At 35.1% G+C, this 19,706-nt stretch overlaps 1 protein-coding gene and 1 long non-coding RNA gene across 2 annotated transcripts in view; one reads left to right on the top strand and one right to left on the bottom strand.

Annotated features, from left to right (window-relative positions):
* Nucleotides 1-3,612: 3,612 nt before the first annotated feature.
* LOC107572272 (zinc finger protein 501-like) lies at nt 3,613-7,957 on the bottom strand. Its single transcript, XM_016258693.1, has 6 exons — nt 7,951-7,957; nt 6,957-7,032; nt 6,671-6,895; nt 5,896-6,620; nt 4,853-4,938; nt 3,613-3,714 (listed from the first exon to the last, which is right to left on the bottom strand). Exons 1-6 carry the CDS (start codon nt 7,955-7,957, stop codon nt 3,613-3,615), a joined length of 1,221 nt encoding a protein of 406 aa, XP_016114179.1.
* Nucleotides 7,958-14,934: 6,977 nt separating this feature from the next.
* The window catches only part of LOC107572274 (uncharacterized), a 12,439-nt gene continuing 7,667 nt past the window's right edge, over nt 14,935-19,706 (top strand). Inside the window, exon 1 of the long non-coding RNA XR_001607313.1 lies at nt 14,935-15,163. This is a non-coding gene — a long non-coding RNA (uncharacterized lncRNA). The remainder of the gene's footprint in view (nt 15,164-19,706) is intronic.

Genomic DNA, 19,706 nt, shown 5'->3' with positions numbered 1-19,706 from the left:
CTGCATTGGTTAAAGCGTATGGGGCTGTCACGTGATGAAGGAACGACTCAAACCCGAAGACTCGATGGATGAACTAATCAATTCTCTTTCCGGCTCAGACTGCATTGGGTAAAGCGTATGGGGCTGTCACGTGATGAAGGAACGACTCAAACCCGAAGACTCGATGGATGAACTAATCAATTCTCTTTCCGGCTCAGACTGCATTGGTTAAAGCGTATGGGGCTGTCACGTGATGAAGGAACGACTCAAACCCGAAGACTCGATGGATGAACTAATCAATTCTCTTTCCGGCTCAGACTGCATTGGGTAAAGCGTATGGGGCTGTCACGTGATGAACGAACGACTCGGAAAACCCGAAGACTTGTCAGATAAGAGGTGAGGTGAGCTAATCATAGACTGAAGACCCAGGTAAACAATGAATTCATCTTTTCTGTTTCTTATTGCAGTTTTGTATTGTTTGTAGTGTGATCAACCTTTGCGGTAAGTAGACGTGTCAGGGAAGTAACACGTAACATTTTAATTGTATTTTGCTAAAATGAACTAAATGACTCGAAAAAAGATTTGTTCATTTTGCTGAACGAGACTCAACGGTCCGAGTCGGTAGAATGATCCGAACTTCCCATCACTAGTTTTCATGTTTTTGTCTCGTCGCTCCGGCCGGACACGGCATCACCACAGTATGGTGAGGGGCGTAACATTTCCGTCTCACGCTTGAGGTATTCAGCCAATCACAACGCATTGGATAGCTGGCCAATCACAGCACACCTCGCTTTTCAGACCGTTAAGCTTTGTAAAAATCGACGAGTTTCAGAAAGGCGGGGCATAGAGGAGAAACAATAATGTAAAGTATGTGGAAAATAATGTGTTTTTTAAACTTTAAACCGCATAAACACATTTCATTACACCAAATACACAAAATAATGTTCTTTTTAGCAGCATCATATGACCCCTAAATTGCTAAAAATGTTCAAAAAAGCGTCTATTATATAATCTCCATGTCTGATGTTGCCAATAATTAGAGATGCATTGAAATTTCGGCTGCTGAAAATTAGTTCACCGCTCAGTAGGGATGGGTGGATCGATCCTTAAGTATCCTCACATAAAAATATCGATTCTAAAGTGCATTTTTTTAAACATTCATTTTATTTACTTAATCAAGAAATTCGATGCATAAATTAAGCTTCTAAGTGGAAAAATGGACTATATTAGCGAATAATTGTGTTGAATAGAACCATTTCTCCTGCTCATTGGAACACATGCAAATGCTGAAAGACAGAACCAGCCAATCACAGACAGCGTTCGCTGCGGACGCATGGCTCAGAGTGCTTGTTCAAATAGGGCTGCGTTTCCCAAAAGCATCAGAAGCATTGCCACATTAATACATTACATTGCATTGTTACTATATATAAAATTAATTCTGAAAAATGCATCACGGTTTCCACACAAATATGAAGGAGCAATAATAATAATAAATGTTTCTTGAACAGCAAATATTAGAATGATTTCTAAAGGATCACGTGACACTGAAGACTGGTGTAATGATGCTGAAAATTCAGCTTTGATCACAGATACATTTTAAATTACATTTTAAAATATATTAAAATAGAAAATAGTTATTTTTAATTGTTATATTTCTCAAATATTGCTGCTTTTACTGTTTTTAAAAAGGCATATGAAATGTTAAAAAAACATGGCTTTAAAAGCTAATATTAAGTGAGTATAATTACTGATTATATATTCTTTCAATAATTTAAAAGATCAGTTTAGTTTAGAAGTATCGGTATCGATATCGACGATACTGGGCTTGAAAATATCGGTATCAGATCGAAAATAAAATAAGAGGTATCAACCATCCCTACCGCTCAGGTTTCACTTTCACGTGGTGTGACGCTCTGTGTATTATCCCGCTCTATGCGTGTGGACTTCGCTCAGCTCCACTCGTATACCGTTCATGCTCATCGGAACAGCAAAGTCCACTCAAAAATTGAGCCGACAGGAAACATCGATGTAGTACAGTATTGTTTCTGTCTGCAATAGCCCTACTGTGTTGTAACATGGTGTAGTATATGGGCAACTCTGGTAACGCTGCCCTCTCATTCACTGATCTGCTAATCACTATGTTATGCTTGCGTGTTCTGATAATAATAGCTTTCTAGGACTAAACATTATTTGGATAATTGGTAAAACATTTTTTTAAATATCTTAACCCTACTGTTAGACCTACCTGAAAAACTAAAAAGATATTTATTTAATTCAAAGGCCTGTCGTTATTTTTTATTTGTGCTATCATTAGTAATTTCTTTATTTGTTATTATTTTATTACTGACTGCTTACTTGTCATTTTTTATTCAATTCAAAATTTGAAATCAAGCTATCTCGTGCTACTGCACCAAAATTACCCCACTGTAAAATAAAAAAACACTGAGTGAGCAAAAATGTGTGCGATAGCTAGTTATAATGGTAATTAAATAATGTTTACATATGAATAAAAGCCTACATTAAAATCTGTCATATAAATTGGTCTCTTCATTAGAAATTAGCCTACTGATTGCCACCATTGATGGACAATTTTTAATAATAATATGAAAAATATCTGTATGACATTATATTCTGCAGTTCTTCCCTGTTGTACCGAATATCTATACTTTTCAAATTATCATATCGAAGTTAGAAATTCAAATATTGTGACACAAGTAATTTTGTAGGGTGCCACAAGTTTGTTAAAATTTCCAAAGGGTGCCGCGACTAAAAAAAGTTTGGGAAACACTGCTCTAAATAACTCATTTACCTCTCTGCTTCTCAATTTCCCAAGTTCTGTCTGTATGACAAGTGACCACCTTCTTGACATAATTGATGTTCATCATATGATTGCATGACCTCTTGTTGTTAATTATCTGTAGTTCTTTGTTGTCAACACTTGTTTGTCTGATTGTCTGGTGTATTTTGTTTGCCAATTCCTTGTATTATTTTGTAAAGCATCCTTGGGTTCTTGAAAGGCACTATATTTAAAAAAATAAAAAAATAAATTGGAATTCCTTATGATTTGTGTTTGATGAGAAATAAAACTTTTGTTTTCTGTTTTCTGGTGCATTCATCAGTGTCTTTGCAAAGATACACAATCAAACTGATGTGACAGACAGTGATTAACCTCATTCTTTTGTCTCTATACATAGAGACACATTTACATAGCTGGGTGAACATAATCGCCTGATTTTGTAAATGTGGCCAATTACATTTGCATTAAGCACCCACTTTGCACTTGTCTATAATTTAAATGAATAGCTTACATTTACAAAATGAGCCTACAATAGCAGAAATATAAAGGCTCCATGCTTTACAGTTTCTGTGTATGTGCAAAATAGCAGTGTGTTCATCCTGCCTTGTGTTTTTCATCTAACAGTTGACACATTCAGCATTAATGTGTGAGATCTCAGTAAAGAAGCAGAACTGGTGTTTTGTGTTCACTGTTTGATCCTCATGATTCATCCAGAGCTAAACACTAGAAACGAGCCCAGAAAGCTCAATGTGGACATCAGACAGACATGCCGTCCTCATGTATCTGCTTCACTCAGCTCACTTTCTGAAGTCACTTCACTTCACTCTGAACTGAAATCAGATTTCTGCTGACTCTATATCAGGGGTGCCAAACTCATTGTCACTGAGGGCCACTTCAACGTTATGGCTGCCTTCAAAGGGCCGGTTGTAACTGTAAGACTGTACAAAAGTCACAACTCCTTAACATATTGTTAAATTACTGTCTCTTTATTTTATTATTACTTATTTATGTTACAAAGATATGCATTAGAATAGATGTAACAATAGTAGAATAGTTAAGAAATCCACTTTGCTCCATAAATCAAAGTACATAACAAATGACAAATATCATCAAGCACAAGTCATTACATTAAGTTTGTTATAATTGTGAGCTACTAAGAATGTGTGACAGATATGCCATTTAAAGAAATTAAAATGCGTATCAATAGCATGATTTTCTGTTTCTATTTGGCGTGTGATTTAAACTCAGAAATTGACTTTAGTGTGAAAATGATACACAATCAGTGCTTGAAGTGAAAAAAACAAGTGGCTATATTCAACCCCACAAATAAATAAATGAATGCTGTCAATCGGTTAAAAAAATTAACTAATTAATTACATGTTTTTTTCTGAAATTAATCGCGATTAATCCCACCTAACATTAAATTTAAATATACATTTATATTGTAATAATTTCCCATTTAATCTTCAAATTAATGTAGAAACAACATAAAGACAGTATATTTGTAATATTTGTTTAATGACTGAAGGCAAGCACTGATAACAATACTACTGATTCCTCTATAAAATTGTTCTTTTGTCCTTAATATTTAGTCCAGCTTTCTGTCTGTGGAGCGGGACCTTCATACTTAAAACAGCAATAGACGCAATGTAAATGGTTTAGTGTGAATTGGCCTTTTGGGCCGCAACTTTTCAGACACATATAGATTTATTTTGCATCTCAAGAAGCTACAATGATAATGTGTCTAAATAATGTATTTGAGAAGTTTCAGACACCATAAAAGCAACTGAAACTGCTACTTTGCTTATCTTACTCGGATCGGTTCAGTCCAGTGATAGACAGTGAAATGTGCCTAATGCAGAAAATGTTATGGCTTTTAAACAACAAATACTACTGAATGTGACTGTCTTTTAAGGTTCATGCTTTTAAAGTTCTTCTGACACAACCCTGTTTGAGGTGATAAACACTGTGTCCCTTCTGCATCTGTTGTACTACGTGACAGAAACCTCTTCCAAATGTCTGGCTGAATGACAGGTCTTTCTTTTGTACGTGGAGGTCCTTGTGCAACCAGCTTACCAGAGTATTCACCAAGATCTTCATCCTCTCACTGACATCAGCCATCATCTCACCCTGCTTAAAATCTGCTAGCATCATCCCTGTTCCTACAGAAGCAGCCACCAATAACTGTGAATGATTACAGACCGGCTGCACTAACAGCAGTAATCATGAAGTGCTTTGAGAGATTGGTAATCTCTCAAATTTGAAAACACATTATAGACAAATGCCTTGATATTATCGCATATACAAACGGTTGGAAAGGTACAATTAGCTTGATAACTTTTACGTAGCAATAATAAACTGTAAGTGGTTTTTCATAATTTCTCCAGTAATGAAAGCAGAACCGATCACCAGATCAGAGCTTATCAATACTATGGTCTTTCATACTTTAGCCCCAGAGCTCATTTAATACCGGGTTCAGATACCATCCCTTACTTACAGAAGAAGCACAGAAGAATCAGTTACAAATCCATGACAGTATATCTTGCATCTGCATTTTCTAAAATTCATCATAAGTGGAGGATTTATTTTAAAAACAACAATGAAGAACCAGTTAAAAATAAATCTTGGTTTATTTATCTTAAAAGTGTTACAGCCTCTTCTTCAGCTTCCTGAACAAGAACGGTTTGTAAAAAGCTTCTACTTTCCTTCATGAAAGAGTAAGCACACTACAAGTGATACATGCATTATAAGACAACTGAACATAATATGAAACTCATAAGAGAGTACGATGATATCATTTATGTCATGAAGGAACGCAATATACAAGGATTAAACTTTCTGATATTGTTCTTTGAGGAGGAACTTCGTCTTTGTGTTGATCTGAATCGCACAGTTGAATCTGCTGGTTGTGAAGATGACGATTAACTTTATTCACTGTGAAAACTTTAGATAATGTTTCTTTGACCTATCACTTGTAATGTCTGGTAAGAACAGATTTATCCAGATGATATTTTATTGCTTGATGCATTATTGTTTCACATTTGTTAAGGACACAGCATCAGATCTGAAAGTGCTGGATCTGAAGATGATCTACTTACTGTGAATGTTTTTTGTATGACTGTGTAAAGAAGACGATTGACTGAAACACTTCCCACATGCAGTGCAGTGATACGGTTTCTCTCCAGTGTGGACCCTCTCGTGTCTTTTCAGATTTGCTGAATGACTGAATCTCTTGTCACAGTGTGAACACTTGTATGGTTTCTCTCCAGTGTGGATCCTCTCATGTCTTTTCAGATTTGCTGAATGACTGAATCTCTTGTCACAGTGTGAACACTTGTATGGTTTCTCTCCAGTGTGAATGTTCATGTGTATCATAAGGTTTAAGGATTTTGTGAAACTCTTCCCGCACTGATCACAAGTGAATGATTTCTCTCCAGTATGAACTCTCATATGCTCTGTAAGTTGTCCTTTTTGTGCAAAACTCTTCCCACACTGATCACATGCGTATGGTTTTTCTCCAATGTGGATCCTCTCGTGTGTTTTCAGATGTATTGACCGACTGAATCTCTTGTCGCAGTGTGAACACTTGTAAGGTTTCTCTCCAGTGTGGATCCTCTCATGTCTTTTCAGATTTGCTGAATGACTGAATCTCTTGTCACAGTGTGAACACTTGTATGGTTTCTCTCCAGTGTGAATGTTCATGTGTATCATAAGGTTTAAGGATTTTGTGAAACTCTTCCCGCACTGATCACAAGTGAATGATTTCTCTCCAGTATGAACTCTCATATGCTCTGTAAGTTGTCCTTTTTGTGCAAAACTCTTCCCACACTGATCACATGCGTAGCAATATACAAGGATTAAACTTTCTGATATTGTTCTTTGAGGAGGAACATTGGTTTTTCTCCAATGTGGATCCTCTCGTGTGTTTTCAGATGTATTGACCGACTGAATCTCTTGTCGCAGTGTGAACACTTGTAAGGTTTCTCTCCAGTGTGGATCCTCTCATGCCGTTTCAAATGTTCAGCTGTATTAAAAGTCTTTTCACACTCAAAGCACATGTACTCTCTCACACCAGTATGTATTTTCTGATGAACTTTTAAATGTATTGGCTGTGAAAAACTGTTGTTTCTTCAGGACTGAAGCCCTCAAAAATAGTTTACAGCACTGATCACATGCATACAGTTTCTCTCTAGTGTGGATGTTTTTCTCCTTAACTTCACTCAGTTCTTCATTCTCCTCGTTTTCTTCAATCAACTCTAAAATAAAAGTAAAAATGGTTAATTTTAAGTAACTTGTAAAAAAGCTGAGAAATGTGGACATGAATATTAACCCCGATACAACAGTGTAAAGTAAATACTTGTTATACAAAATTTTGGTAATTTTGATGCATTTTTATAAATTATACATCCCTGAATCTTCAAATTATTATTTTAAAGACATTATATGCAAAATTCCATATTTCTGTAAGAACAATTAAATATGTTCGATCCACTACAAAAATGATCAGACAATGTTATTGAAAAAAGTGCTCAGTTCAGAAAGTGTCTCTTACAGGGCTCCAGACTAACATTTGAGAGCAGTGGCACCAGACCCAGTAAGTTCAACAGATGGTGGCACCAGAAGCAGGTTTGCTATCTCTGGGGGTATCGAAAATAAAGATAATTTAATCATAAAATTACTAGTGTTTTGCATTAATTGCATTAACTATTGTTGTGCTACGTCCAAACTGATTGCACTGTATTTGATGTATAATCAGTTTCTATTCTTAACTGTTTTCATTCATTTTAAATAAAATTTTAAAAGTTATTAAATTCCTTGTTTTATTGTTGTGATTATTTTACTTTTATGCAAATAACTTTGAATTACCATTGTGTATGAAATTTGCTATATAAATAATCTTGCCTTGCCTTAAAAATAGTAGTTATTATTAATATTACATATTTATTTCTAGGTAATTCACATTTGACAGTAAAGCACTAAGCTTGAGTTGGGAAGCATAAAAAAGTACTTTTATTAACAACATTAACGTGCAAAATCTCATTTTTACATAGAAAATTAATATATTCTACTCTTATTAAATGAGCCATCAGTGGGGGATTTAGGCATGTGAGTGAGTGAGTGAGTGAGTGAATGAATGAATGAACGAACGAACGAATGAACAATTGGGTTTTTACTGCTCATTTGTGCTCAATATCATGTCACCGTGTTCGTCAATTAATGTGTGATTAATGTGTGGTTTGGAGCTACAGCGGAGACTGGATAGTATAGTGAATGTAGACGCTTGATATTATTTAATGTTTATTTTATTCTACTTAAGATAGCGTTAAAGTGGTTAAGGCTCACGTTTTTCACTCGGCCGGTGTGAAAACGTGCTTTTTTCAGCGTTAGAAAGCTGAAAAAGCAGGGGTAATTCTCTAATAATAAGAATCTCTAATAGTAAGAATCTTCAACTTGGTTCATTCAAGCCAAGGTATTTATTTGCATAGCATTCACAATACACATCGTTTCAAAGCAGCTTTTAGTAAGTTCTGTTACCTCTATAATGGCTTAATTCTTTACAAACTGAGCAGTTTTACTGGGCAAGATGACGATATACAGGTGCTTCTGGAGTTGGTGGGATTTTCAAATCAAGCTCAAATCAAACTTTTTTGTCAACAGTATACTCAAAATATCACAAGAGAGACAGTTAAGTCTATAAGAGTTTTAGAAACTGAAATTTTGAAACTTCAAGATATAGCACAATTAAGTGGAAATCAAGCTTTTATTGATTCTCTTTTTTTTAAAGAAAACTGCTTTATCTGACTTACAAGAGATGAAGGCGCAAGGCGCACTGGTCAGATCGCGTTTTAAGACTGTAGAACAGATGGATGTACCATCTAAATTTTTTTTCAGTTTCAAAAAAAAAGAATGGCCAAAAACGGTTTATCCATTCATTATTTTCTGAGTCTGGATCTTTGTTGTCTGATTCTAAAGAAATAAGAGAAAGGGCAGTTAGTTTTTATGAAAAACTTTATAAGTCTGAATATAAAGAGGATAAGGATATAGAACACGTTTTTTTTTGAAAAATTACCAAAACTATAAAAAAAGGCAAATGTGGAGCTCTCAAAACCTATTGGATTGGGAGAATTGTTTAAAGCTTTTCAAGGCATGGAGAGAGTATATTTTGGTAACGAGACAACAGCTCAAAAGAATTGGATTGGAACAGTTGAAAAGATTAAGAGCCGACTCGAAAAATGGAAATGGCTTGTAACAAATTTATCATACAGAGGACGTGCTTTGGTTATTAACAATTTGGTGGCTTCTTCTTTGTGGCACCGAATGGCTTGCATTGATCCACCGGCTTACTTACTTGGAAAAATCCAGTCTGTTTTATTAGACTTTTTTTGGGACAAGTTACACTGGATACCACACAACATCTTGTATTTAAAAAAAGAAGAAGGAGGCCAAGGACTTATACATGTACAAAGCAGGACTGCAGCTTTTCGGCTACAATTCATACAACGATTTCTCACTAGTTCAGAAAACTTTGCTTGGAAATCAGTGGCCTGCACTATTCTTAAATCTGTTGACGAACTCTGTTTGGATAAACATTTATTTTTGATGAATCCAAAAAGAATTAATACATCAAGGCTTCCTGTTTTTTATAAAAAAATTGTTTAAAGTATGGGACCTTTTTAAAGTGAAAAGAACTGAGAATACAAATTCTCTTTTTTGGTTATTGGAAGAACCCATGATTTATGGTGCTCGTCTGGACTTTATAGATATGTATGGACTATCAAATTAGGTTTTTATTAAATCCAAGATCACAACATTGGGGCGATTAATTAATGTGACTTGTCCAAATTTAAAAAATGTGGAAAATGTGTCTAGTTTATTAGGTATTAAATCAATTAGAATTGTTGAAAAATTTATTCGGAAATTGCAAGCTGTGGTTACAGTTAAAGAGTTGAATATGCTTGATTCTTTTTTTGTCAAATAATTTTTGCCTGAGGATAAAGATACTTTTCCTAAGTGTTTTTTGTCCCCAGATTTAGGGGATTACTCTGGAGTTTTTTTTAGAAAATGTACCAGATATGGATTTATATGAAGTTAGGGGGAAAAAAATTGACAATGCTTGTGTAAAAGCTTTCAATAAAAAAGGCCTACATGAAAGAGTTGATTCACCCTGGCGCACTATCCGTGAATTTCATGAAGATGTAAAACCAGAGTGGAGATCACTATATAAGCCACCATTAACAAAAAGAATTGGAGACTTACAGTGGAGAATTATACATGGCATAGTTGCTGTTAATTCTTTTATTTCTATTTTAAATCCAAATGTTACACAAGAATGTCCTTTCTGTTCTCAAAGAGAGACTATTTTTCTTGTATTTATGCATTGCTCAAGACTTAAGCCGTTATTTGTTGACTTGATGAAAGATATTTTTATTTGTTTTGATGAGAAGTTTACTGTACCAGGTTTTATTTTTGGTTTTAAATATACCCGAGGAAGACAATATGAATGTCAATTGATCAATTTTATTATAGGCAAGGCAAAAATGGCAATATATGTTAGCAGAAAGAAAAAAATTGAACAAAAATGTGATTATACTGTTGTAATGACGTTTACGGCTATGATTAAATCAAGACTTCTAATTAATTTTTATTTTTATAAAACTACAAATTGTCTAGAAGTCTTTGAAAATATATGGTGTCAGAGGGGCATTGTGTTATGTTACTGAAAAGGAAATTTACTTTTCACTTTTTCTATAAACATGTGATGTATATTTTAAATGTAATGGTTTTATGTTTGTAAACAGTTTCTGTAATAAATGTTTTTTGAAAAATCAAAAATCTCTCTCGCTCTCAATTTCAATTTCAATTTAAGAGGGCTTTATTGGCATGACAAAAATTATACATTTGTATTACCAAAGCAATTGCAGCTACACATATGTATTAACAGAAAGATAAAGATAATAATAGTAATAATAATAATATATAAAAAGTATTAAGCATGTAGTGCAAAATGAATTACTAATGTATGAAAGTATATAAACTAGAAATAAAAATAAAATAAGGGATTAGACATATTTACAGAAGCGTAATATAATACAGTAATTTGACGTAATATAATGTAGATGTGCTGGAAACATCAGATCAGGGAAGGGTGAGTGTTTACACTTCTGTGGTGACAGGCAGACACATATTCAGCAGCAAACACACAGCAGTTCTTCTGTTCTCCTAACAGATACGGCAGTTCCAGTGAGTGATGTAGTTTTGTTTGATTTGTGCAGTAATCTGACTGATTCTGATGTTGTGATTCAGAGCAGCAGTAGATGTTAGTGAAGCATCAGGACTGAAGCTCTGGATCAGCTGAGGGAGGGGCTTGCTTTCTTTGCTCATCTTCTTCTTCTTATTATTAGTTTTTTATTGGCGGCTCGCAATCCTTTGCTCATCTCTTGGTATTGCAGGGCTTTATAATGATATGATTGGGGGTCACTGAGCTTCATATGTTTCCAGAATTTAAAGCTGCTTCAACACTAACTGCGGTTACTGAAACCACGCCTTCTTTCTTTGCGTTGTAACTTCTCTTTCTTTTATTTTTAGATTAGCGACAAAGGAGGGTTCATCACTAAGATCAAATAAAGCAATTTATGAACTTCAGCAAACAGTCTTTTTTTGTTGTTGTTGTGATTTATTCCCCCAATGCTAAATGGGTTCAAGTGAAAACTAATTATAATCTATACATAATAAAGAAACTAATAAACAAAATCAAGACCTTGTCCTTGATTTTACACCAAAGAAATAGTCTATTAGTTCTTATCTGAGAAAGGATGATCCATTCCGTGGCAAAAATTAGTTACTCTTTCCGAAGAAAACATTGAGTGCGTTGAAATATGTTGATCTGCTTTAGCGTGGACAACTCCGACTAGCCTATGAATGAGCCTCCACAAAGGAATCAAACACAAAGGCACATCCACTCCAAACAGTATTTGAATGAACACCGTTACAATTAGTTATGTATCCAAACACAGCTTTGGAAGTGAAATGAAATGCAAAGGAAAAAAGTCCTTCTGAAAAATAGAAAATACCAAAAACCAAACATAAACATTCCTCCCACATTCTAAATAAAGAATTTAGACAATATTCAAATATACTCACGTGTCGAGCTTAAAACCAAAGGTTTCTCAACTAGGACTTTGTCAACCAGAAGTTCAAGGTAGCACAAAGAAACATGTGTTCCCTCTACCCAAACTGAACTACTTCTTCAGGCAACTACTCACCTGATATACAATCTAGGTGTGACCACCTATCGCCCTCTAGTGCCTCATATTGTTACCCCACATAGAATTTTTAATTCCATTACTCCAAGTATATGGAAAACGGTGACAGAAATTTCACTCTGTTACAGCGTGCACATTTGACCGGCATTATGCAAATATTTCCACATAGTGAGGTAGATATGTGGGGGCGTGTTAGAACGAGTCGTTTTAGGGGGGCGTGGCAGAGTCTTAACTTTGATAAAGAATATCTCTTTGGTTTTGAGACTTTAGTCTTTGCAACTTCAGGGATCTTATCTATGCACAATCAGCCTGTAACACTCCAAAGAGAAAGCAAAACTTGAAATCGCATCATATGACCCCTTTAATAAATAGCCATGGTTTTGCAACTCTAACCAAAGTGTTTTAGCAGTTAGCCTATATCAGTACTACTGTAGTGAAGGAGACTGAATAATGAATATTTACAGCCTCTCAGAAAAATTTAAAGAGATTTACATATTAGTCCGTTTTTTTTCTAAGAGTATGTAAGACGGTTTTCAAAAAAATATTAATAGTAAATGGTGGCTTTTTCTGTGGTGATTTGTGTGTGTTTACACTGTGTGCTCCTGAGCGTGTCCTAAAACATGGAGGAATCCAGCGTGGCGTGATGTAGATTACCATTTTCTATAGTTTATGTACGACCTCAAAGTATTTATTTAGCGTAAAAAACAAATTTAGTGGTTTTGAAACCTTGACTTTTCCAAACCACGCTATACCTTGAAACCGGTTATCGTCCCATGCCTATACTGAACTGACCGGCAACTTTAGTAATTAAGAAACGCTCCTGAAGTGTGATTCAGTTGCAAATAAAAGAAAAGTTTGTGTGTTTCATTGCATTTTGTGACTTTTTACATCATGAACAAAGAGCAAAACATTGACCAAATTTGATTTCTTGATTATTTTATATTTTATAATAGTGTGTTTATAATTTCAAAACATGAAGCAAAAAGTAAAAGTGAATGACTAAGTGCTCCTCTGCTGCCATCTACTGGTTATAGTGGTAATTTGATGTATTATTATTTTTTTTAAATAATTGTTTTGTTTACCACAAAATGTATTTGGTTATCCCATTAAAATAACATTTAAATTGGATCATTTTTAGAGCTTTACAATGCTGTAAATAGTTGTGCTGTCATTGAAAAGTGCTTGAATTTCTCTCTCAAAAGGTTGTACAAACCCTGTAATAAAATTTGACTATTTCTGCCATAACACCATGGCATGCTGTAGTTAGCATTACTTCTGGTTTTCTACATCAGCGCGGTTTGTTCTGTTTATAACAGATAATTCTGTGCAGGATTCAAGCGCTTCTCTCTGTAACAGGGTTTCTGCAGACATGAACAGGGCTGCTACCAGTCAGATTAAATAATTTACACTGCGAATAACAATAATTACAACTGCAATAAATAATGTTATGAGATTAATGTTTTAAATGCATTTATGAATATACAAATAAGAAATGTTGAGGGGAAAAATGCATACTTTAACATACTTCTCAACTGAACTACCAGTAAGTGACGGCAAGTCACTGAATGAGTGAGTATTGAGTCATTCATTCAACTGATTGAGTGTGTTATCATGCTGCTATCTTAAGGACTTTCGTGAACAGCTGACTCCTAAAGTTTTTGATATTCTTCATATTCTGTGTGGTGGTCAGATAGAAATTAATCTTTTCCAATATGTTTAATTAGATTTGACCTTTTATGGGCATTTTACCTTTATAAAGCCATATTTCTATAAGTGTGCATTATCTTTTGAGTCAAATTCTTACATTTAATCAGTGAATTAGAATAATAACATTTGGGCTGTTACCAAGCAAATGAAATCAGTATCTTTGCAATCCAGACATAAGCTGCACCTGAAGTGGCATTTAGATGTGTTTACACACCGATTAATGCAGGACATTAATGCATTTAACCTGCAGTTACAAATGCATAAATAATGTTTTCATATATTAAACATAAAACGTTGAATACTGATATTTGAAATCATTAAAAAAATGAAAAGATACTTTAAACGTGAAATTAAAACCGCCAGTAGGTAGAAGTAAGTCACTGTTAAGTGAGTAATTGCGACTGAACCAAATCATTTAAACAGTTGATTCATTCAGGAACGAAACACCGTCATGTTGCTCAGTCATATTCTGTGTGGTGGTCAGATAGAAATTAATCTTTTCCAATATGTTTAATTAGATTTGACCTTTTATGGGCATTTTACCTTTATAAAGCCATATTTCTATAAGTGTGCATTATCTTTTGAGTCAAATTCTTACATTTAATCAGTGAATTAGAATAATAACATTTGGGCTGTTACCAAGCAAATGAAATCAGTATCTTTGCAATCCAGACATAAGCTGCACCTGAAGTGGCATTTAGATGTGTTTACACACCGATTAATGCAGGACATTAATGCATTTAACCTGCAGTTACAAATGCATAAATAATGTTTTCATATATTAAACATAAAACGTTGAATACTGATATTTGAAATCATTAAAAAAATGAAAAGATACTTTAAACGTGAAATTAAAACCGCCAGTAGGTAGAAGTAAGTCACTGTTAAGTGAGTAATTGCGACTGAACCAAATCATTTAAACAGTTGATTCATTCAGGAACGAAACACCGTCATGTTGCTCAGAGACGCAAAACAGCACTGTGGCTTTGTTTGGAATAATTTTTGTTGCCGAAATAGAAGAACACATATGATACCCCTAAACTCCAACTTTGGGTTAAATGTAAACTCCATCATTGGCCAATCTTGAAACCTTACGAAACACACGGGTCCTTGGGGGGAAAAAAACAACATCTTGCTTTGATATGAGATATTATTAAGTCTTGCTTTTAATAAAAACAAGCGCTTTTGTATCATTAAAAACATTTTCATCCATTTTATAGCATATGAATGATTGAATTATATCTCTGTTGTTTCAAGGGGAAAAGCATGAACTGTTTATGAATTCCATTTTACAGATTAGACAATGAAGACTTCACAATATTGTTATTTCTGCAGCATGAGAAACAAAACGGGCATTCAAACTGGGAATAAATAACGTAAAGAAACACAGTGCTCCAAGACTTCAGTCTAAAACTGAGTTCTGCATATTCTCTGTGATTTGTTATAATGCACAACACTGCAGACTGCGCTCAAAAATAAATTTGATGCAATGTAATAAAGCAAATCTACCATAAATTAAATTGAGATATCAACACCTTTCATTCATTTCACGTTACACATTTCACATGACAGCTTCTTATAGCACTACTACAAAATATCACCTACATGAAATCAAATGTATTCCTTTGGAGTCGTTCACAGACGGCACACACAGTGTTCAGCTAATAAAAATCCTCAGCGCAGACCAACAGCAGAATTTGCAGATTTAGCTTCAATTGTCTGAAGGTCTTTATGTTCTCCCTGTTCTTTAATTTCCAGGTACTAATGAGAAACCCCTTCAGACGATCCAGTGCGTGCAGGGAACTGAACAAATCCTTTTAAGTGATTCGTGAACAAATGCACACCGTTTTGCAGGCTTCTTTATTCAAGACCTTGAACAGAATCGACTCAAAAGAGTGATTCATTCGTGAATGGGGCATCGTTCATGACCCAGAGTGAACATTTGTAAGGTTTCTCTCCAGTGTGGATCATCTCATGTGTTTTCAGATTTGATGACACACTGAATCTCGTGTCACAGTGTGAACACTTGTAAGGTTTCTCTCCAGTGTGGATCATCTCATGTGTTTTCAGATTTGCTGACTGACTGAATCTGTGGTCACAGTGTGAACACTTATAAGGTTTCTCTCCAGTGTGAATCCTCTCGTGCCGTTTTAAACAGATTGCTGAAGTAAAAGTATTTTCACACTCAAAGCACATGTACTCTCTCACACCAGTATGTATTTTCTGATGCACTTTCAAATATTGTAAACATGAAAAACTCTTTCCACACAAATAACATGAATGTGGCTTCTCCTTTGTATGTACTCTCAGGTCTTGCTTCAGTTCTGAAGCCCTCAAAAATGTTTTGCTGCATTGATCACATGTGTATGGTTTCTCTCTAGTGTGGATGTTCATGTGATCCTTAAGGCTTGATGATTGTGAGAAACTCTTCCCACACGGATAACAAGTGAATGGTTTCTCTCCAGTATGAACTCTCATGTGAACATCAAGATTTTGTTTGCGTGTAAAACTCTTTCCACACTGAGTGCAGATGAAAGATTTCTTGGCTCTTCTTTTCTTTAAATCTTTCTGTTTGGTTTGAGAGCAACTCAAAGGTGTTTCTCTACTTTTGACATGATTTCTCTCCTCAATTTCTTCACTCAGTTCTTCATTCTCCTCATTTTCTTCATTTAACTCTGAAATAAAAGTAAAAATAGTTTATTTGCAGTTAATTGTGAAAGGAGAAAAATAATGCACCCTGATGTAAACATGTATATCTTTTTGATGCATTTTTATAAATTGTCTCTCTGAAACTTTAACTATTTGTAAGTATTATAGACACAAATCCCATGTTTCTATAGAGAGAACTATTAAATATGTTTGATCAACAACAAAATGATCTAACATACATTCATTTTAGGGCTGCAACAACTAATCAATAAAATTGATTATCATCGATTCTCATTATCGATTAGCCGGGTCTGCCCACAGTGCAAGTCGCATCAAATTACATCACTGAATCACGCATTTCTATGGACTAGTGATGGGAAGTTCGGATCATTTTACAGACTCGGACCTTTGAGTCTCGTTCAGCAAAATGAACGAATCTTTTTCCGAGTCATTTCATTCATTTTTAGCAAAATACAATTAAAATGTTACGTGTTACTTCGTGTTACTACGTGTTACTAGGAGAGTTATGTGATCCAAGATGCCCAAAACATGAGAATTCTTTATTTTTGAGTTTTATCTTTTTCGAATCCATTCAGCCGTTCTCCCGGTCTGGCGGTAGCACTTTTAGCTTAGCTTAGCATAGATCATTGAATTTGATTAGACCGTTAGCATCTCGCTCAAAAATGACCAAAGAGTTTATATATTTTTCCTGTTTAAAACTTGACTCTTCTGTAGTTACATCATGTACTAAGACAGACGGAAAATGAAAAGCTGTGATTTTCTAGGCAGATATGGCTAGGAACTATACTCTCTGTCACGGCGCGGTCAGGAATCACACCGTGTGAGCAAGGGTTTTGGGTCCAAATGCAGGTTTTATTCACTGCCAGGGAAAACAAAGGTAACAAACAGAAACATAAACAGAGCTAAGACGCTTTTTATAAATTATGTCTCTCTGAAATTGTAACAATTTTAAGTACTATAGACACAAATCCCATGTTTCTACAGGGAGAACTATTAAATATGTTTGATCAACAACAAAATGATCTAACATACATTCATTTTAGGGCTGCAACAACTAATCAATAAAATTGATTATCATCGATTCTCATTATCGATTAGCCGGGTCTGCCCACAGTGCAAGTCGCATCAAATTACATCACTGAATCACGCATTTCTATGGACTAGTGATGGGAAGTTCGGATCATTTTACAGACTCGGACCTTTGAGTCTCGTTCAGCAAAATGAACGAATCTTTTTCCGAGTCATTTCATTCATTTTTAGCAAAATACAATTAAAATGTTACGTGTTACTTCGTGTTACTACGTGTTACTAGGAGAGTTATGTGATCCAAGATGCCCAAAACATGAGAATTCTTTATTTTTGAGTTTTATCTTTTTCGAATCCATTCAGCCGTTCTCCCGGTCTGGCGGTAGCACTTTTAGCTTAGCTTAGCATAGATCATTGAATTTGATTAGACCGTTAGCATCTCGCTCAAAAATGACCAAAGAGTTTATATATTTTTCCTGTTTAAAACTTGACTCTTCTGTAGTTACATCATGTACTAAGACAGACGGAAAATGAAAAGCTGTGATTTTCTAGGCAGATATGGCTAGGAACTATACTCTCTGTCACGGCGCGGTCAGGAATCACACCGTGTGAGCAAGGGTTTTGGGCAAAGATGCTGCATACATGCAACATGAGCAGTTTTTAATCTAAATTAGGTTGTATAGTTTCGAAATTTGAAGCAAAAACAGAATGATTTGACTTAGTTTAGTCAAAGACTTAGACTTAGTATAGTTTTGTGAAACTATACATAAAAAATATCTGCATGAAAGCTGAGCTGAACGAGATGCAGATTCACTCTCTGCCAGCAGGTGGCGCTTTAAGCGTTTCCTTGGTTTCCGCTGTAAACAAAGCAGCGCTGCACTTATGAACTTTAATATGCATTATACAGAGGCAAGAGGAAAAGAAAAAATACCATCTAAACTTTTCTAAAGACAGTAAGTTCCCCTCCAACATACATTCATATAAACTTCTACCCCTAATTGTGATTTGTTTAGCATCTCAACCGATTTGAATCGTCACATATTTGAATCGATTTTCACCCGGCTCGCAGTTAATCGTTACATCCCTATTTATTATTGTATATAATTTTGCTTCATGATATGAATGATATCATTGTGCTTTCTTATGAGTTTCATATAAAGTTCAGTTGTCTTTACTGACAGTCAAACAGCAAAAGAATGCCAATGTCTTTTCCTCACATCCTTTGGCTGGCATTACAGTAGTTTTGATCTCTCTATCATTGCGCCGCTCACAGCTGAGCACGGATGGTCTGCAGGATCTGATGATCAGTACTCGACTCCATCCTCCTGCAGATATGTGTGAGACTCACTTCATTTGCTGCCTGTTTTTGATCCGGTCAGTAACATGCTTGTACATGATCAGATAGAGCTTTATAAAGCGGAGAGTTCCAGTCCTTGATTCTGATTGGCTGAGCCACGCTCGAAGCGGTTGTAAATTACTACGTCTATGAAATAACCATTTTATAAAAGCAATAAGCCCCAAGAAGCCGTTGTTTACAGTGAATTTATAACAGCTAAGGGGCGTTGTTAGGGGCTTATTGCTTTATTTGAACCCTTTTTATCTTCTGTCTAGATATGCACCCTTTTTGCCCTTTCTGTTTCTTTATCTAATTTTATATTTTAGTTTTTTAATTTGGCCCATGGCATCAGTTCTCAGTGAAACGTGTTGTAATGTCTGACATCTAATTCTGTGAGATGCGTGAGTTTCTCTTCACAGCCGGCACACACTTAAACAGCTAAGGGGCGTTGTTAGGGGCTTATTGCTTTATTTGAACCCTTTTTATCTTCTGTCTAGATATGCACCCTTTTTGCCCTTTCTGTTTCTTTATCTAATTTTATATTTTAGTTTTTTAATTTGGCCCATGGCATCAGTTCTCAGTGAAACGTGTTGTAATGGCTGACATCTAATTCTGTGAGATGCGTGAGTTTCTCTTCACAGCCGGCACACACTAAAGAAAGAAAGTCTACAGAAGCTTTTATTGAGAATTAACAGAGGTTTAGATGTTGATGTTTTATTTAAAACAGCTGAAACATACTGTTTAGTTGCTGCAGAAAATTATTTTTCTTCAAGTTTGTATTTATGTTCATATATCTATACATGAGGTATTTGCTTACAGAGAGCTGTGAACAAAGCAGTCAGTGGAGAGGCGATAGATGGTGATGACTGAAAAACGCTGGGTTTATTACTGAGCACAGAGAGACAGTTTAATGGCTGATAGGATCCAC

This window comes from Sinocyclocheilus grahami, unplaced genomic scaffold (assembly GCF_001515645.1).
Source record: "Sinocyclocheilus grahami isolate Dianchi unplaced genomic scaffold, SAMN03320097.WGS_v1.1 scaffold1727.1, whole genome shotgun sequence".
NCBI classification, from domain to species: Eukaryota; Metazoa; Chordata; class Actinopteri; order Cypriniformes; family Cyprinidae; genus Sinocyclocheilus; species Sinocyclocheilus grahami.
Note: the sequence above shows the minus strand (reverse complement) of the source record. Positions and strands in the feature narration are given on the sequence as shown.